The sequence below is a fragment of the Equus przewalskii genome, chromosome 8, assembly GCF_037783145.1.
Source record: "Equus przewalskii isolate Varuska chromosome 8, EquPr2, whole genome shotgun sequence".
Classification (NCBI taxonomy): domain Eukaryota; kingdom Metazoa; phylum Chordata; class Mammalia; order Perissodactyla; family Equidae; genus Equus; species Equus przewalskii.
This window is the reverse complement of record NC_091838.1, coordinates 73054408-73075304: the sequence shown is the minus strand read 5'-3', so window position 1 is coordinate 73075304 and position 20897 is coordinate 73054408. Positions and strand designations below refer to the sequence as shown.

At 48.0% G+C, this 20897-nt stretch overlaps 1 protein-coding gene across 4 annotated transcripts in view; it reads left to right on the top strand.

Annotated features, from left to right (window-relative positions):
- ASAP1 (ArfGAP with SH3 domain, ankyrin repeat and PH domain 1) overlaps positions 1 to 20897 on the top strand; it is a 349074-nt gene that overhangs the window by 71378 nt on the left and 256799 nt on the right. For 3 of the 4 annotated variants that reach the window (XM_070630982.1, XM_070630980.1, XM_070630981.1), the window contains exon 3: positions 3394 to 3520. In XM_070630982.1, coding sequence (XP_070487083.1) covers positions 3394 to 3520 — 127 coding nt within the window. Of the gene's footprint in view, positions 1 to 3387; positions 3521 to 20897 lie in introns of those variants that run through there. The other variant, XM_070630983.1, reaches the window with a different exon arrangement.

Below are 20897 nucleotides of genomic sequence, written 5' to 3'. Positions count from 1 at the left end.
CTCAGAGTAAGAAACTGGCATGAGTGCAAGAGTGTTGAATAGTCTTTGATGGGGATTATGATGTGACAACAAAGATGATGCCTGCTGTATATAAAGCCGGGCATGCACAACTATAAGTGTGTGTGTCTGTTTGTTTCCTGGCTCTGGAAAAGATGATGTATATTTCTAAGCAGCTCCACACAAAGAAATCCAGCCTTTAAGTTTTGCCTACACCAGGCTCTATTCGCTTTTAGATATACAGGAATGGTTTTCAGGGTATTTGAGAAAATGAGAGGTGCAGATGGTTTGCACCGGGGCATGGTTTCAAATTTAAAGAGGATTATGGCCCATGAACTCTAGAAATAGTGGGTAGAGGTGTGAAGCTTTGAAATTCTAATTGCAGACCAGACTGAGGAGGTATATACTTACCGGGGCACAATATCTCATTGTTCACATATTCCTTTCTTGGCCAGAGGAGATGGAGAGGAGGAGCAGATATATAACATAATCTTCAAATGAAACTGAAACAACAGTTGATGGTAGCAGTTTGGGCTTTCTGGTGAATTCAGTCAGGAAAGAAATCCCCGGCTGTTTACTACCGCAGTTAGCTTAGCTGCTTGTAATAATCTTTATTCCTTGCGTCTGTAGACCTGAGGGTATGCACAGACTCAGCTCCAGCTGGAAGGGAGCTGTGTGGTCATTTTGACACCCACCCCTTTATTTTACAAGTCACAAGGTGACAGCAGCAGTTATTAGAAGAGAAAGGTCTGGAATCCAGGGCTCCTGGAATTGAGACAATTATTCACTGACTCTAGGCTTTTATAATGGCTTTTACTTATGGGGTGTTTACTATATGCCATACAAATGGGATGGAAGGAGCTGCCGGCCCAGCAGAGGTGACAGGCACTAGATGACAACTTGGAATAGAGGGACGAGTAGAATCAATGCAAAATCAAAGTCTAAATTGATTTCCAGACCAGACGAAGAGGAGTGGATGGAAGTCTAAGTGCTGGGTGTAATGCTCTTTACGGCTTCATGGAATAGCTTGCTCCAAGTCACAGAATTTTCCAGATGCAGGATGACCTAGTTGGTATGTGGAACTATACTTCTGGGTGGCTCATAGACCAAAAGCCAACGTTCTGTCAACCACTGCACATGAGCAAGTGACCTCTAGAGACAGGTTTTCAACTGCCTGCTATCGCCATCTGGCTGTTTCCCCAGAACCTCAACCTCAGTGTGTCCCAAACCAAACTTTGAAAGGAGAAAGTGGGTGCCCATTTATTTATTTACATGTTTTTCAGAATGCCTCTCAAAGTTGATTTCTCAACACTTCACTTTGCCAGGGGAGTCTTTGTTGGTGGTTGGTGCCTTAGGAACATCTTCCTTTAGTTAGCTGAAACACTTGTCTACCTGACATTGATGAGCATTCGCTGGAGGCACAGTGCTGGTTCAGTACAGACAACACAGGGAGACCAACCCTCCAGCTCTCATAATGGCTTTGCTGTCCACAAAGCAGTTTCTGGTCCATTATCACTTAACAGCCTCATGGTGGTGACCTTACATTTCCTCTACACGTGAGGCAACTGAAGGCCAAAATCCCATAGCCAACAAGATATCTATGGGACTCCGCTTCTCTTCTTTTCTGCTTAAGATGTCACCTTGGCAGAGAGGCCTTCTCTGAGCATTCCTTATGCTATAGAACCCCCATCACTTTCTTACTTTATACATACTCCACTTTATGTTACGTATTTGTTGGCTGTGTTTCCCTACTAGAAGTAAGCTCATGAGAGCAGGGGCATTGTCCTTACTAAATCTTCAGGGCACATAGTAGGCTCTTAGTAAATGTTGCCACAGTAGGCGAGGTGATGCGTTTTCATTTGACAACCACTCGGTTGTTTCTCTGTGCCGGCCCAATGCTAAGACAAGGTCCCTGCCTTGGGGCACTCCGTTGTAGTCAGGGGTAAGGACCAGAGAACAGACTGATAACCATAGAAGATGGCAGGAACTCAATCCTAGGGGAGGCCACAGGACCAGCCTTCCACCCGAAGGGGGCGCATTTGGGAGATGAGTTTATAAGGTCGCTCCTATTGGTTCCAATTGCAGGAGCCAGTCGCGGGGAGCTTTCTTTTCTTTTGCCTTTTCTTTTTTAAACCAATTTCATCTGCAATCAATGGTGAGAAATTAAATGGATTCCTTGGACTAAGTCGATTGAGCTGGTTAGCCATCTGCCGGGGCCGAGGAATGAGCAATCTGTTGGTACTTTTTCCGCTGAAATTTGGCATCTGCTTAGCATTGTACACCATTTGCACCTCGGGAAGTGCCTTTTACACTCCCTGACCCTCGTCTGTCCTCTGGGTTTAAAAAAAAAAGTGCTAATGGGAAGATTAGAAAATTGTGAAAAAGCAAAAAAACTCTTATTTGTCTTCACTTAGCATTTGAGCGATCTAAGCGGCGGCGAGCGCCCTGCGAAGGGACCGCGGGCGGGAGCGGGCGGGAGCGGGCGGGAGCGGGCGGGAGCGGGCGGGAGCGGGCGGGAGCGGGCGGGAGCGGGCGGGAGCGGGCGGGAGCGGGCGGGAGCGGGCGAGCGGGCAGCTGCAAGCCTGGTCGCCGGCCGGCTCCTCGCCCTGGCGCCGCCCGCTCGGCCCGCGGCCCTCGCAGCAGGAGGCGGCTCTCGCGGCCTCGCCTCCTGCACCCACACGAGACTGAAAAAGCACGCGCACAACTTTTTCTGGTCCCCCTTCTTGCAAAACGCTCGCGGAACCAGCTCGCTGAAGTAATCGCTCCGGGGGCGGCCCGACACGCGGGCTTCCGGAGCCAGGAGAGCCGCGCGGCCCCCGCCCGGCGCCCGCGTCAAAACGTGGCCCGGGAGGCGGGGCGCGGGCGGGGCGGGGGCGGGGGCGGGGGCGGGGCGGGGCGGGGCGGGGGCCGCGGCGGGGGGCGACGGCGCGTGCGCAGAGCACTTCCTTGTTTGTCCCCGTGACTGAAGCGGGAGCGCCGCCCGCTCGCCCGCCCGCAGGACTGTGCGCTCAGTCAGTCGGTGTCCTCGCCGCCGCCTGTCAGCGCGTCTGAGGAGGCAGCGCCGGCCGCCCCGAGCCGCTCGGCCCCGGCCGCCCCCGCGCCGCGCCCCCTCCCCGCCGCCGGCGGCATGAGCAGAGGGAGGCGGGTCTCGGAGAGCCCCCTGCCTCGCGCGCCGCTCGGAGTTTGAAGGGCCGCGCGCCGAGCGCCGCCGCTGCCGCCGCCGGCTTCGCCCGCTCTCTCTCCCGCCGCCGCCGCCGGGGACGGGAGCCGCGCCAGGCCGGGCGGCGGGTGGCGGGCTGCACGGGGCGTTCATGAGCCGCCGGGCGGCCCGCGGCCCCGGGAGCCTGCGCCGTGACTCACCCCCCGCCCCCGCTTGTGTCTCGCCCCCCTCGGCAGGATGCCGGACCAGATCTCCGTCTCCGAGTTCATCGCCGAGACCACCGAGGACTACAACTCGCCCACCACGTCCAGCTTCACCACGCGGCTGCACAACTGCAGGAACACCGTCACGCTGCTGGAGGAGGTAGGTCGGGGCCGGCGCGCCCCCCGGGGACCCCGGCCCGCCCGCCGCTCGCAGCCGCTGCCTCGCAGTGGGATGCTCTCGATTTCCGAGCCGGGGAGGGAGGGGGTGTTGGGGCCTGGGGGAGCCACACCCCCTCCGGGAGACCCCTCCCCTCGCTCCCAGGTGAATGGGGGACTTCGGATGTGCAGCCCCCTGCCCCATTTGCCCCGGGGCCGATCCCCGGGGGTTGGAGGTGGGGAGAGGACTGAGCGAGCTCTGGACACCCCGAGGAAGAAGAGGGAAGTCCTCTCCCTGTCTTGCGCCCTTTCTGGATGCCAGGCAGTCTGCTCGGCTCTTTCGGCATCCTTGGGACCCACTCATAACCCGAAAAGTAGGTGGAGTCAGGCCACCGAGGGCAGAGGGAGGCGAAGCAACGTGGCCAAGGTCACCGGCAAGGGACTGGGAGATGGTCAGTGAATGCATCTCTCCATGGCCCCGCTGGGCCAGGCAGGTTTAGCTGCTTCGTTAGGCAAGGGCCGGTGGAAAAATCCCGGAGGAATGAGAGGGATCTCGGGCTGGGACTGCCTCCACCCCAGGATTCCTCCTCCAGGTGCCTGAGGCCCTGGGTGGAAAGACAGATCTGTGCAGACGGGTCCCCACCCGGCTCCCCTCGCCCGAGGGTTTGGAGAGCTCGCAGGCGGCTGCGCCAGCAGGACTTGCCCACAGGGCGCTCGTACGCTGTGAGCAGAGACCTGAGGCCGATGCTGCCTGGAGGAGCTGGCCAGCCGGGGAGAAGGGAGGCCTGAGAAGGCAGGAAGAACAGCTCCTCTTATCTGGACCCTTCATGAAGCCTTATGGGTGTCTAGGGGCAGGGCCAAGGGCGTAGCAATTTCCTTTAAAATTTTTAAGAGAATTGGTGTTAGGGCGGGGTGGGTAGGTTAGGAGCAACCCGGGAGCCCAAGAGCTGCAGACGCCTCTGAAGCTCTATAAAAATAGGACATTTGCCCTGGAACTCTGCACCATCTGTAAGTGCCATAAAGCACCACTCCCCTCCAAACAAGCCAAACCTATTTCAACTTGAAAAGACAGCATTGGGGAAGTTAGGGAGGAAGATCGTGTTCCCTGGGTGGATTATCTTGTGGTTGGCTTATTGGAGGTTTGGGGAGCTCTTTCTGATTTATGCTCACCATGGCCAGCCCTCTGTTATGTTGAGAAACTTGGGCTTCTGTGGGTGGACTGCTCTTGATATGGCTTTGATGCTCTTCAGGCCAGGTTACATGCAGAACTGGCATTCTGAAGCCCAAGGGGTCCTAAATTTCAGGAGGGGAGAGATTTCTGTTCATGCTGGGTCCATCTTGCTTGCCTGATGCTGCAAATTCTATGCCAGTTGAGGATGCTTCTAGAGTTCTCTTTGTAGCTAATGTTGGGTTATTGAACTGAATTTTGAAATTCAGTTGGAGAAATACCACCCAACTTAGTTTGTTTGAAAGCCAGAGATAAATAGATCTTTTGTGTGTATATGTGTCTTTGTGAACTGTCGGTCTGTTGCACCAGCTCAGTTGGTTCTTAGCATCTGGGATTAAACTGAGTTGCCAGGCATTCCGTCTCATGCTGGGTCTGTCCTTCACTTAATTGTGATAAATTGGAATATGTTGATATAGGAGCATTTTGCATCCTTTTTCTGTACTAACTGTGTATGTCTCTGAAGGATGTGACATTGATTAGACTGAGCGGTTATTTTCCTTCTAGATAAATTCTTCAGTGCCTGCTAATAGAGCTGTCAGTTATTTTAACTTCCCCTCCTCATCCTGTACACTCAGATAGTGTCACTGTATTCTGTTTGTGTGGGATGTGATAAGGGTAAGTAGTTGGTGATGCTCTTTGTAGGGGTATGTGCCTATATTTTGCAGCTACATCAGAGAATAGGGTGAGTGTTAAATTTCATGCAGCTGCCCTTGCTCTTAGTTTGAGGTAACTCAATTTAAAAGCAAATGCAACAGATACATTTTTTTTTGGTGAGAAATACTTTTGGAAGCTTAGGTAAAAAAATAGATCTAATCATAATACAAATGTCATCACCTATGAACTTGAGAAGGAATTGGAACAAGGCTAGAAGTTCAAAAGTGTCATGTTAGAGTACGATTATAATACTCCTGTTCTCAAAAATATAACAGTAAATGTTTCATCTAGAATGGCACAGTAACTTTGTAATTCTTTTTCTGAACTTGAGTTCAGTGCTGGTCAAGAAGTCATTGTCCCCCATCTGCATCTTTTAACTCTTGAATCCTATTCCATGAGGTTGGACTCATGAATAATTGCCTTTTGCATAAATCTGAAATAGACCCTTTGGTTCCTTGTTGGTAGATCGCCACCACAGTTGAATTTTTGTTTTTAACTCTAAGCTTACGTATATGGAAGGGGTACCTTATGATAAATATCTTAAGTGGATCAGAATTCAGTTCTTAAAAAATATGGGGCTTAAGGTTATTTCCCTCAAAATAGAAGGAAAAGTTTTGGGGCAAACCACAAAATCTTGTTAGCATATGCTTCACAAGAGAGATGCTTGGACACTTTCAGAACGCTGTTTGTGCTGTCTTGTGGTTATTCTTAGGAATAGGACTTTTGGGTACTTTTTTGGTGATGTGGAAACTCAGGAGTAGGAATTCATTTGGGCAGCTTGGAATTTTTTCTTTTTGAAAAGTCTTTTTCTAGTTCTAGTGATTAAATAGCTTCTTGTCTATTTCGGTAATTTTTTTGCCCTTTGGATTCCTAATAAACATACATAAGTCTCAACTAAAAATCTATGTTAGATCTCCAAGATTGGAACCCCAGATTACCCCACACTCTCCCTTTTACTGTGTCCTGTTGGCAAAGAGTGTGCTTTGCTTTGCAGATGTTGGTGCTTTTATTTAAATTTCTCTGAGATGAGCCCTCTAGGAAATGGGTCAGAAATATATGGTAAAAGAGGCAGAGAGTTTACTTCCGGGCTTCCCTCTGGAGGCGAAGGGTCCCACATGGCTCTGGGAGTTATGGTGTGGCTGGCACACAGTGATTGCCTGCTTTGGGGAGGCAGGAATGGATTGGCTGCCAAGATTTCATCCTGGTGTGTGAGTGTTTTCCAAGCAAAAAGCCAGTGTTTTGCTTATTCAGCAACCAAAGCACACTGACGTGTGCCATTTTACTCGTGACCGTTTGGAAGTTATGAGTAAATGACTGAGACCAGGAGAGGACAGTTTTCCCAAGAAGGGAGCAAGCAGGCCTTTCAGGACCCCTGTCAGGGCACAGTAGGAGAGACTCCGTTTAAAGGCATAGGTTGGTCGATATTTAGTGCTTGTTGAAAGGGGGTCAGCATGATAAACAAAGGGCTGCTGGGTTATTTGACAGTGGGCCAGCGTTTTATACTCAGTGACACTGGAGGAGGCATGCCATGCCCATTGATTGAGCAGCTGCTCTGTACCAGGCCCCTTGTAGGCACATGGCATGCATGATAACATTTAACCCTCATCCAAGCTTTGTGAAGAAAGGATAATTGTTATCTCCGCTTTACAGAGAAGAAAATTGAGGCCTAGAGAGGTGAAATGGTTTGCCCCAAAGTCAAATGGCTAGTAAGTAAATGGAGTTAGAAAATCCTTTAACAGTTAAGACATAAAATAGATGTTTTACATGGCTGCAGAGGCATAGTCAATGGCTTTGTAGAGAATGTAGGAGGCTTCTTCCTGTTCATTGTACCTTTTAATTTTGGTCCCATGAAACAGAGGTGCCTCAGTTCCTAAGTGGCTTAGTTTTTCTTCTTGTTCCCATTCGCAAGAGTTCTTAGTAGTAATACTTGAGTACACTTTTTTGCCCCCTGTGCTTTCAAAGATTTGGGTATGGTTTTTCAGATTCAAATGTGGGGACTTATTTGGGCATAATCCGGGAACAGCATTCACTCAGCACATTTTGGGGAGCACCTGCTGTGTACAAGTCACTTTGCTAAGCCTTGCTGAGCTATTGGGGTTGTTTTCTGGATTGTGATACAGAGAAACAGCGGTCTTTGAGAAGGAGATAAATAGGGCTCTCACTCTTAACAAGGTAGAAAGGAGCCGTTCATAGGTGGGGGGAATATACAGACGTTCACCCCAGCAATACAAGCCAAGTCACTCAAAATACCACTCAATCAGCATACAAGTCCAGTGCCGGTCGCATACCCAGCAGTGTGCTGGGCCCTGGGGATACCAAGATGAACAACCCTGCCCTCAAGAAGCACAGTCTAAAAGTTTTCTTAAGGGGACTGACCATTGAGTGTGGGTCTTGCATTAAAGGTCAACTTGTCCTAACGTATGCAAATGATGTGCTTAGTTCTTTTTGAAGGCACAGAAATGTTTGGCTAAATGAAGAAATGAATGAAGGTATGGAATGTAGATTGGTTATCAAGGCCTCTTTCATACGAGTTATTAGCGTTCCTACTGTGTGCAAGGCCCATACATACTACTGTTTAATGCTTACATTCACCCTACTGTTGTCGTTGTCCCCATCTTATAATAGTTAAGTATTTTGTTAAGGTCACACAAACAGTAAGTTGGGGATTTGGGAATGAATCCCATTTGTAGAGCTTCTCCATGCATGCCAGGCGGACTTCGTCTGTGTATGTTCCCCCTCCATGCGAGTTTTAATTTTTACCCATATTCTTTTGGGCTGCTTCTTCCATGCTAATGACTGAAAGTCAGCAGTCTTTGGTAAATGCTTTGACATCGTTGAGTGTTGTTTCATGGAATCTCACACATAGGACCTCTGTGGCCAGGGCTTGGAGTCTGACCTTGTTCATCAGCTCCCAGTGTTCTAGAATGCAAGAGCATTACCTAAGTTTTGAAAGCTAGTAAACTTAGTAGGAAGTACTTCTTCTATAGCAGCTGCTAAACGTGGTTGTAGTCTTAAAGAACAAGTCTCAGGAAGGGTTTAGATAAAAATCAAGGTTGGTCCTGTGCATTGCTTAAAGAAAATGTGCTGCCTTTGTCCCTGACCTCTGGAAGATAGAACAGCAAAGGGTGATCAAGCCTTCCCTTGATGCCACTGTCCCACACAGAAACCTGGGCTCTGTGGCCCGACCGTCGGGCCCAGGCCTGAGGTACTTAGGTGAATTTCCTCTGCACGTAACCAACACAGGTCAGTGAATGAAGAACACAGTTGCCTACAGAAGCACAGGGAGACGGAAACTCCCTTTATGTACCAAAACTCATGCTTTTTCTAGAATAAGGTTCAAACCTGTTAGCCAGGTATTCCAAGCCAATGCTCTTTGCCCTTTATATACATTTTTAGGGTTTAAAAAAAGTTTTCCACATCTACCATCTAATAAACCCCTGTGTGGTAGCATTCCTATCATTCTTTTATATATGAATAAACCAGAGCCCAGAGAGGTAAAGTGACTTGCCCAAGGTCACACAGTAGTAGATGATAGACTTGGGCTCTGAATGCAGGATCTCTGGATCTGACCTTTCTGTTTGTTCTGTGTCTCACTGTGTTTTGGGCTTCCTGTCAGCTAGTTTCTTTTGTTTTGCAAGGCCCATAAAAAAAATAGCTACTGATTATTTTTCTTAATCCTACTTGATTTCTAACGCCAGAGAGGAGGAGTTGGAGTAGAGAAGAAAAAGGAAAAGACAGTTTCTTTTCTCCGTTCTTTCTCTTGTTAGACCTCTCTTCAAATCTCTGCCATTTGTAGTCAGAGACAGTGCTGCCACCGGTCCTCCTTGGGCTCTGAGGAAGTGAAAATGGCCCCGTGGCTTTCAGCTGCACCCTGGCATACTTAGTCTGGGACTGTTGACCAGCCTGCCTCTGCCTGGGAGCTGCCCACAGCCCTGGCTGAAGAACCACTACTCTTGGTTGGGGTTGCTGCAGGCTCTGGCTGTCTGCCTTCTGCCTTCCTGGCCATCCACAGCCCTGCCTTTTGGCTGGGTGCTGGGAATCATTGGACAGAGTTGAAGGGACCTGGGAGAAAATGTAATCTAGTGCTTGCCAGCCTAGGAGCCTAGTCTCCGAGGGGCCCATCAGAATCGTAGTGGGGCTCTAATAGCCACTTGCAGTATTCCAGAAAAATTAGGAGACACTTCTCCTAACAGGGTTCAGCATAACTCACATGCCAGTTGTCTTTGCTTTTGGTCGAAATACATCAGCTCAGTAATGTAGCTCTGATAATCTTCCGCTGATCAGATGCTTGGATTGCCGTTACAGATTGCTAAAATTGGGAAGCAAACTGTTATCTCCTTCTTGTGATTGGTTTGCCAGAAGAACCTTCGAGTTTTGTATCCCCATGAGAGACAGCTGAGGCGGGATGAGAACCCACGCAGACCTAGTTGAATCGTATTGCTTTCACATGTGGAGACTGAGGCCTAAAGATGGGAGGGAAATATTTCCCATATTTAGGCAGGGATTTGAGTTCAGATCTCCTGACCCCCAGCCTGGGCTGTTTGCACTCTGCTCTCCAAAAGGGCTATGGAGGCTGGTCGTACATGGATGGGGGGCACCTTTTCTAGTGCCGCTGCCTAGAGCTTGCTTCCAGGTAGGAGGGGTGGAGGGTAAACCTGAATTAGGAACCTGACCTTGCTAGCCAGTCTGCTGGTGTAAGTCCTGGTCTCACAGGACGTGCTGTGTGAGGCCCAGCAGCCCTGCCTCATGCTGGGCTCAGAGGCTTTCATTAGAAGGATTGGTGGTGGTGGATGTTCAGACACTATCCAGACCTTTGCCTTTATGTCTGTGAGTCAAGGGAGCCTCAGAGAGGTGGTTTCCATTTACGTAACCTGCTCATTTGGGGACTAGAGTCAGACCTTGGCCTCAGCCATTTCCACATGTATTATTTAAACATGAGTAAGTGATGGGCTAGAGATCAGTTGCTTCCAAGCCTCAGTTTCCTCATTTGCTAAATAAACGGTGGTGTGGTGAGTGTTAAAGGAGATAATGCATGTGAAGCGCTCAGGTGACTTCATCACTGATAAAATGTGGCCCTATGAATGTCAAGGTCTGACCAGTCAGATTAGTAAGCCCTCCTCCTGTGGGTCAGGGAGGAAGGAGGTGAGAGGCCTTCCTTGATGGGGATGGGGAAAGGCAGGCAGAGTTCCCCTCTGTGGACCAGTGGCCGACATTTGGGTTCAGGAGGCTGGAGTTCCTTGCCCAGGTTAACTGCAGCGCTGTCGTCTCCTAGTCTGTGTGGGGCAGGTTACTGAACCTCACTGGGTCTTAGTTTCCTCGTGAGGATGGTACCCACCTCTCAGGGAGTCATGTACATAAAGTGCTTAGAACAGCACCCGGCAGAAGTGCTCTGTAAATGATTGTTCTTAATGTCTTCATTGCTACTGCTGTGTATTATTATTCACTTAGCTCCTTGAATGTGTAACTGGGAGGACAAGACCTGGTAGACTCATTCTGGAAGGGTGGGGGATGAGGAGGTCAGATGACAGCCGGGTGCCTTCAAGGACGTGGAGCTGGAGGCACAGAAGGGACTAGAGGGAGGAGTGGGACACCGCTAAGCACTTTGACCATTGAGGGGTCATAGTCAAAGCCAATTTGATCTGAAACAAACTGTCAACCCCGTTTTACTGTATACTCAGCCCTTGGTGGGTGCCACCCTGAAGTAAGGGAACCAGTGACCAGTGCTGCCTGCTCTGACCTGGGCCAGACTAATGGGTTTTTATTTTTACCTCACTGTCCATGCTGCTTTGTGTCACTGCTGGTTCTTTCTGTTTCCTTCCCCCCCGATTTCCCTCTGCCACGTCCCTGCCATTGATGAATGAGAGCCAAGATGGTGCTGCCTCTTTTGATTTTCACTGGGGCTTTAGGATAATGAGCTATGTTCTCTGTACATCATACATCCAGATATGTGATTTTGGTCTTTGGTGGGAAGGTGCTGGGGGAAGTGTTTATGCCTCGGCCTGACGGGGGCAGAGTGTGGCAGCTAGGTTGTGGGCTTTACTGATTGCAGCTTGAAGCACTGAGACCACAAGGAATTCTATTTTGGTTTGGAGGCAGGCGCCTTAAAGTGAAAAGGATCTGTCCTTGAATTTGCATTTCTGTGTGCCTCATGACTTCTTCCCAGTGTCAGTAAAATGAGTGTTCGTTATTTTGGGGGCAGGGGTTATGTCAGACCTGGAGGCACTGTCCCCGCTTGGTCTTAAGAGCTTCTGGGGGTTCACAGTGGGCTGTTCCGGCCACAGCGCGTTCTGAGCAGCCCTGTGTCGTGGTGCTGTTTGTGGTCACTTACGTAAGAACTGAATTTTAATGCCGAGGCTATGGTATAATTTTCCTAAAAGGACTGGAATATATGTCCCTTTGATAAGACAGCACCCAATTTAGCCACCCAGAAGCTGGGAAAACAGAATCAGAGCCTCATGCACCAGGGAGGTAAAGCCCAAAAGACAGTGGCATTTTGGTACCAGCTGTTACAGAAAGCAGACTTGGCTGAGCTGAGCTAGACCATCTCTTGCCCTGCCACATGTACTTTGGATGGAGAAAAATATAAGCTCTTCCAAGCTCTTTCTACCGTTAATACAGTCTGGATACCACGTATTTCTGTAGCATTGTGCTGAGGGGCCAGGGCAAGGATGGCAGTGTCCCCAGTGCCCAGCCCAGCAGTGTCATGATGACTGTGTTGTTATGAAACAGACTCGACAGAGCTGGAAAAGGCCTTCAAGACCAGCTAGTCCACCTCCTCCTTCCTGTGGATGAGGAACCTGAGGTCCAGAAAACCCAAGTGTGTTAGGCAGTTTTGTTTTTTTGTTTTTGCTGAGGAAGAGTTGCCCTGAGCTAACATCTGTTACCAGTTCTCCTCTTTTTGCTTGAGGAAATTCGCCCATCTTCATCCTATTGGAGTGAGAGCTAACTGAAGAGGAGAGAACCACACAGGGTTGTCGGGAGAACTGGTGGGGAGGGTCAGGCAGCTACAGGCCTGGCCCCCAGAGCACTGAGAAGATGGTAGTTTCTCTGCCCTTCCCTCCACAAGTCTCGCCTCCCCTTGACCCTTCTGCTCTGTATTCATTTGGGACATTTTGAAGGGCTGTGGTCCGAGCACTATGCTGCCTAGTTGTAGCTTTCCTGATGTGGTCGAGAAAGACCAACATCCCACGCAGGGTGTGGGCAGAGAAGAAACCCCTCATTGCTGTTGAAATCCGAAGTGACAACATGGTGCTCAAAAACAGCCTTCCATATGGGGCTGGCTCCGTGGCCGAGTGGTTAAGTTTGCGCGCTCCGCTGCGGCGGCCCAGGGTTCGATCCTGGGCGCGGACATGGCACTGCTCGTCGGGCCACGTTGAGGTGGCATCCCACATCCCACAGCTAGAAGGGCCTGCAACTAAGATATACAACTATGTATGGGGGGTTTGGGAAGATGAAGCAGAAAAAAAAAAACAAATGAAGATTGGCAACAGTTGTTAGCCCAGGTGCCAATCTTTAAAAAAAAAAAAAAAAAACAGCCTTCCATAGATTCTGAGGATGGACGGGAGACTCGGCAGGGCAGCCGGGCTGTGTTCGGGAAATTGCCTGCTTCGATTGGCCGTCTCCTGCCATTCGATGACAGAAACAACTGAGAGGCCTGCTCAGGGCTCGCAGCTTCCCTGCCACGAAGCGGTGTCTTCACTGACCAGTTACGTGCAAAGTAACATTTGAGCGTCTTCGTTGTTTGTAATGTGGGGGGGTCTTCTGTTATGTTTCATTAATCACTTTTGTTATGTAAGCCCATTTCCTTTTCCTTGTAATGTTTATTCACATTAATAGCACTTACATAAATTAGATACTCCTTATTTCCACGAAGTGCAAATCAAAATAAGCATTCACTGCTGGCCCAGCAGCTGCTGCCGCTTTAATAATAGTAATATTTTTCATAACAAAGCAAGTAGAGTGCACGGCCTCCCGGTAAATAAAATGGTGCCAAGTCAGATCATGCTGTCACTGTCCCAAGGCTTCTGCATTTTGCTTATAAGAGTTTGAACAGATTCGGCATCCTCAAACACTACAGTTAAGCCCCTGCTCTATTCTGGCCCCACCCACATCTCACTTAATTTAATTGTTCCAGCAGCTTGTGGGGAGGGTCCCCTTTTCCCACTTTACAGACAATGAGCTATGCTTAGAGGGGATTCGGCCCCATCTGTGCTCTTTCCCCCTCAGACTCATCCTCAAGAAAAAATGCTTTGTACTGTGAATGTAATGCTAATGAGCTAGAACAATCAGGAAATAGGCTTCAGCTGAAGCATGAGATATTTAGGCTAGAGTTGAATAAGAACTTCCTGGCATGGTATTAATTTTTCCCCTCTAATTTTAGGATAATTTTGTCATGGACTAGCTATTCAGCTAGATTATGTACTTACTCATGTTCATACATGTCTCTACTTTTAGTAGATTGTAAGTACCTCAGGTCCAGGGATCACCCCCGCCTTTTTTAAACCTAGTTGGCACTCAGAAGTTTGACTGAAATAATGAAGGTTGTAGTGAAACTGCATTCAATTTGTAATTGTTGAGGGCAGGTCTGGTAAAGGTTTTCCAAATACTGCTGTCTGTTTTTCTACACTTCAGTTATATGCCTACTGACTGCATAGAGCAATTGGAAAAGTCCTTAATTACTGAATTTCCAGAAGGTCATGCCACAGATTCATGGCAGACCTGGATGCCCAGCCAAATTCTCTGTCTGTCCTTCTGGTGTCTGCAGCCTGCAGTCTGTCTCTGGGTTAGTATGTCAGGAACAGTGATCACTCTCACTTTTTTTTTTTTGAGGTAACATTGGTTTTTAATATTATCTAAATTTCGTGTGTATGTTATTATGTTTTGATTTCTGTATAGACTACACATCACATTCACCACTGAAATTCTAGTTGCCATCCGTCACCATACACATGTGCCCCTTTACCCCTTTTGTCCTCCATGTCCATTGACAAATAGATAAAGGAGGTGTGGTGTGTGTATCACACACACACACACACACACACACAGACAATGGAATACTACTCAGCTGTAAAAAAGATGAAATCTTGCTATTTGTGGCACCGTGGATGGACTGTGAGGGTATTACGCTAAGTGAAGTAAGTCAGACGGAGACAAATGCTGTATGATGTCAGTTCTCACCTTTTTTTTGGGGGGGAAGATTAGCCCTGAGCTAACTGCTGCCAGTCCTCCTCTTTTTGCTGAGAAAGACTGGCCCTGAGCTAACATCCATGCCCATCTTCCTTTACTTTATATGTGGGACGCCTGCCACAGCATGGCTTGCCAAGCGGTGCCATGTCTGCACCCAGGATTCAAACCGGTGAACCCCGGGCCACCAAAGTGGAACGTGTGCGCTTAACCACTGCACCACCGGGCTGGCCCCACCTCTCACTTTTTGAGTGCCAGCTCCATGCTGAGTACTTCACATACAGTTATTTCTAACCGTCATGTCACCAGCTAGTACATGATGGAGCCAGGAAGCAAACCTGGGTCTGTCAGGCTCCATGGCCCACATTCCCCCCGCCCCCCGCCAGCCAGCATTACTTGGTTGTGCTTTAGCTGCAAAGTGCAAGGGAACGGCAGAGAGTCAGGTTATCGTTGACTTTCTTAGCAGAGACAGACATAAGTGTACACACACAAACAAGATGCACGTCTGCCTGTGGAAAAGGAAAGCATCTTTCCCTCCTGATTTGTTTCCTTCTGGTGGGAGCCATTTAAATTTAGATAGTTTACATTCCATTGCTGGAGCAGCCAGTTCATGGTGTGGGTGGTATTGGAGGGATTAATGAGAGAATTGGTATTTTCAAAAAGAGTTGACCTCTCTGATTTTTCTTTATAAGTGGCCAGTAGTGAGTCATGATTTTATGAGCAGTTGTGCCCTGGGTTTCTCTCCAGCATTTTTGTGTTCTTTTTTTTTGTTTTTAATAAAGATTGGCTCCTGAGCTAACAACTGTTGCCAGTCTTCTTTTTTTTTTTTTTCTGCTTTATCTCCCCGAAGCGCCCCTTACATAGTTGTATATCTTAGTTGCAGGTCCTTCTAGTTGTGGCATGTGGGACGCTGCCTCAACGTGGCCTGATGAGCAGTACCATGTCCACGCCCAGGATCCGAACCAGTGAAACCCTGGGCTGCTGCAGTAGAGCACGCAAACTTAACCACTCGGCCACGGGGCCGGCCCCATTTTTGTGTTCTTGTAACACTTCACCAAGTGCTTTCGTTATGTCTTGTCTCATTTCATCAACACAGCACTTTGTTAGGCAACAAAGCCACCATTTCCTCATTGGACAGATGAGGAAACTGAGGCTCAGAAAATTAAAATGACTCGTCAAAGGTCACAAGACTGAAAAAGTAGCGCACTGAGGCCTGAGGTTGGTTCTGCCTTCCAGTCTCAAGTGGTGTGTCCCCGCCCATGCCCCCAATAGCTCAGCGTCTGAAAGACACACCTCCAGATGTTTTGTCAAGTAATTTTTAACTTAAAGACTACTTTTTGAATAAAGAAAATATGGACTGTATTATGGATAATTTTGTAATACTTTGCATAGTTAGATTTCCCCTATACACATACACGTTTTGAGGTCTCTTTTTTCCCTAGTAGCCCAGTCCTCCAGGTGGTTTTTACTTTGGGGATGTTTCTGTTTTAGTTTATTGATTTGTTTTTAACTTTTACCCATCTATATACAGAAGTAGGAAGACCAGTATGAATCTCCACATCCCTGTCACCCAGCCTCAATAGTGATCTCTTTTGGCCCGTCTTGTTTTCATCTCTACCCGCACCCCTGAGTTTTTTTTTTCCTGCATTTTGCCCCAAATCCCCCCAGTACATAGTTGTATATTTTAGTTGCAGGTCCTTCTAGTTATGGCATGTGGGACGCCACCTCAGCATGGCCTGAGGAGCAGTGCCATGTCCACGTCCAGCATCCAAACCAGTGAAACCCTGGGCTGTTGAAGTGGAGCATGTGAACTTAACCACTCGGCCACGGGGCTGGCCCCCCTGATTTTTTGAAGCAGTCCTAGGTATTGTTTCATTTCATCCATAAATATTTTAGTATGTATCTCTAAAAGATAAAGACTTGAAAAAAGAAAAACTGAACTGCATTATGATTATCACACCTGAAAAAAATGAATGTTTCCCTCAATATTATTAAGTATTCAGTGTTGAAATTTCCCCAGTGGTCGTCTTCTTTTTTTTTTAATGGTTCAAATCAGGATTCAAATGAGATCCATATGTTGAAATAGACTGATGTATCTTTAAAATTAATTTATGGGTACCCCCCCTTTTTTTTTCCTTGCAATTTATTTGGTGAAGTGGGTGGTTTGTCCCATAGAGTTTTCCAGTCTGGATAGTACTGATTGCATCTCTCTGGTGTCATTTAACATGTGCTACTATCTATTCTTGACATACTTTTGTTCCTAATGATTTTTCATTTTGGAGAATAAAAGGAATTTATTTTCTTTATTAGAAAACGAGGAAAAGCATAAAAAAGAAAATTTAAAAGTCATCCATAATCCCACCAGCTAGAGATAGCCACTGCTGTCACTTCAGGTTTATCTTCCAGATTTATCTGGTCCTGCTTAGTTTCATTTAATACATCATGAGTTTTCCTCATACCATTAAAAAGTCTTCAGTAACAGTTTATGAGGCGTGTCATTGTGTTAATGATACTTCCCTCCTTCCCTTAAGTTGCCCCCAGCTGAGGAGTTTGTTTTAAATAGTTGGCTCAGCAGTTGCCCCAGAGGAGGACCCGTTGTTGCAAACAGAGCAGTGAATATTTGTATGCATCTGTCATTATCTGCACTGCTGCTGATAGATTCCTAGAAGTAGGTTTATTGGGTCAAAAGCCAGGTCTCTTGGTAAATTTCTGATACAGTTGTCATATTGCCAGAGTCCCCTAGAATGGTAATCTGTGGCACGTTCCACCCCAGCCCTGGGCAGCCTCTGAAAGCTTTTCTTCACACAAGCACAGCTTTGAATGAGGCCTTGACTTAAAAGTTCCTTCAAAGCAAAAAATTAGACTTTGAGTCTGCTGGTTCCCCCATTGATGCGTTTGTGCACTAGACGTTATTGTGAGTAGTGAAGGAAAAAAGGAGCATCGTGAGTGTTTTCACACCGTCTGCTTAGCAACCGTCTGCTTAGCAGCGTCGAGAGCCGAGAGCCGATGTCATCCCAGTGTCATGGGGAACTGGGCAGCCCTGCCTTGTGAGCCCTCCAGCCCCTGGGTGGTGACCTCTCTGCCCCATACAGTCTCTGAGGGAGTTTCTGCTTCCTGTGGAAATAGGTTCGATAAGGCCTCTGCCTCATGGGTTCAGGAATAAAGAAATAGCATTCACTCTGAAAAGAGGGACTAGCTAGAAGACCTGACGTGGCGTCTGACTCCTAGTCAGAGTGTCACCTGGCCTCAGGTAGCTCCTCCTCTTTCTCCCTTGCTGCCTGGACAGTTTCACTTCCCTTTTTTAACTCCAGGGGACATTTCTCCCGCTGAGAAACTCCTTTGGGTTAGTATCTTTTGCGGACCCAAGTATTGTCACACTATTCACCCGTGGTTGTGAATTCGTTAGTTGGGTTGTTTCCTGCTTAACACTTGGCTGAGAAGACGGGAGGGGAGATGTTTTGGAGAGGGGGCGCCTCTCCAAGTCAGGTGCGCGCTGGGGCCAGGGGTTTGGGAGCAACCTGAGGGAAGGCGAAGCAACGGAGGAGAAGGTGCAAAAGCCACATTAAGTTGTCTTTGCTGAGAGTTGGCACAGTGTTTTTAGAAGCCAAGTTGTGTTTCAGATGTCCTGGAGTTGGCTCTTGGCTAGGGAGCCCCATCACTTTGTCATGTGAATTTGTTACATTATGAATTTCTAAGGAGGTTTTCCTGGGCCAGCCTGGTGGTGTTAATTTCTCAGTTCCAAAGGTTTCAGAGAGGCCCGTTCTTAAGTCAGAGACTGCCTCTGAAGATGTTGGGCCTCTGCTTCCCCAGGGAATCCAAGCAGTGGCTTTCTGGAACATTTTTCCTGTGAGATTTCAGCTTAGAGTGGCCTTCTCTAAGTCAAGGTTGACTCTTGGTGGAGTGTGCTCGGTTCCATGCTGAGTACTTTACATGTGGTATCTTATGGACTCTTGAGAACATCTGGAAAGTAAACAGTATTAACTTCATTTTACAGATGAGAACATTGAGCATAGAACGATACAGTGACTTGAGCCAGCGATGCAGTCAGTGGGGAAGCTGGAGTTTGTGTCTCGAAGGCTCACGGTCTTTCCCTCATTGGTGTCATCCTTGCCCGTTTGGTACCCTTCTTCATTCTTCTTGTCCCTTTAAGACTTCCTCTCAGGGTCCCAGGACATTCTCCTCCCCACCCCACCGTGATTGCCCTGTATCTCCTTACCAAAGTGTGCTTTCAGCGAACTCTCCTGGAAGAAAATGTCACCACTGATTCACTTACAGGTATTAATGCCTGCTGAGGCGTGCAGCAGCTCGTGCCTCCCGGAGCTGTGTGCACGTCTGACAGTGCACGATGCCCTGAGCCAGCAGAAGGGTGGGCTTCCAGGCATTGTGAGGAAGCAGCTGGGAGGTCCTTTAGGTATTGAGCATGGGGATCCGCTCACATCTTACAGCGTGGTTGGCTGTCGCTCCCCACCCAGCCCTTAGAAACAATTCTAAGTTAAAGATATTGCATAATTTAATCTTTGCCTCAGCCTTAGGAGGTAAATTCTCAGGCCCCTGTTTTACAGATAGTGGAAGCCGCCCCAGAGAGGTGCCAAGCTCTTGACATATTTTATCAGTTGACTGTCAGCAAATCTCTGATGTAAGTAATACTTGAATTTTCAGATGAGGCTTGGTGGTTGGCAGTTTCCTGGCTCAGGTTATGCACTGCTGGAGGGAGAGAACCAAAGTTCAGACCTTAGTGTCATCTGTCTGCCTCCCAAGTCTCCAGGTCTCTGCTCTTAACTGCTGCTGCTTCACTTCTTACCCAAGACCCCACAGCACTGCCCGGCCAAGTCTGCTCACGGTGCCAGACACCGTGGGCGCTTCACTGGGGCTAACTCTCCCCAGCATGAGTAATGGACAGGAACTTGACATTGTGACACTTGAATCATACATCCATTTTGGGGAGCAGGGTGGCCTTCCTGGTGCTCTGTGCCTGCGCCTACCCAGGCCCGCGGGGGTGGTGGGCATGCTGTGCTCTGGAGCTGTCTGTTGAGAGGTTAGTGTCAAATTCACTTCCTGCCATAAGACATCATGTCAGTTGACTGAGTTTGATCTATTAGCACCCCCACAACCATGTGGCATTACTAAATCACTAAATATTGTTTGAAAAAAACACTCTCTGTAACCCCCCCCACAAAAACAACCAACAAACCTAGTGTTTTACTAGAATGCCTCCTGGAAAAGTTTCAGCATCCATTGCAATGATTGAGCAGTCTTAAGAAGCATTCAGGAGTCATTATAATATTAAAATAGCCACAATTTAGTAAGCTTTCTTTCGGAGCCTAGTGCTATGGTAAGTTCTGTATGTAAATATTTCTAATCCTTAAAACAGCTTTGCAAGAGTCTCCATTTTATAGGGAGAGAATAGATGCTTAGACAGGATCGGTCAATGCCCACATTGCCCAGGTGGTCTACAGTAAAGCTAAGTTTCAAACCAGGCCTCTTCAACTCCTCAAGGTCACACCACCACCTTAGGCGTGATAGCCTATTTAAAAAAAAAGGAGACACGGAATGAAAATTTTTAAATTCATAGTTTAAAGATATGTAAACGTTTTATGCATTGAGTACAAGAGTCTGAATAACACAAATATTAGTAATTGAGTATTTAATTTCTGCTCATGCCCTTTTCCCTAGAAACGTTACAGTGTGAAGGGAGAAAGGTTTGCCCTGCGCCTGGCATAAATTGTTACCCAGGGTGAGTTAATGTATGTTTGTTTCTGAAGCGGCAGTGGTTGCTTCCTGAGGGCCTCACCTTGTCTGACTCTCTCGTAGGATAAATTACTGTGTTAGTCTGTCTCGTAGGTCTCAGAGGAGACCGGGTGATTTTTCATTCCCTCCGAACTTCCCCTTTGCCTTGCAGCTACCCGTTCTTTCTCACGACTGTGCGATGCTTGGAAAACAGTGGCTTATTTGGGGTCACTCCCTTCTCCAGCCCCTCCAGTCAGCCTTTGCTTCACGTAGAGCCCACTCTGTTGGAAGGTTGGTTCTCAGCCTGTCGCATCACTGTTTTGAGGATGGGACTTCATCTTACTCATTTGTTCATCTCCAAAGCCTGGGAGCCAGTAGAATGGACCCCATTTGAATGAACAAATGAATACACTCAGGCATGCACACCCATGCACGCGCACCCATGCACACGCACCCTGGGGGGCCTTGAGGAATTTTAGGCAAAGGTGAACCTGGCTCTTCGTGTGGAAGAATTGAGGGTAAGGAGAGTCTGGGAGGAGTACTGTCTGTAGGACTGACCAGGAAGGGAACAGGGAGGAATTTCAGGGCT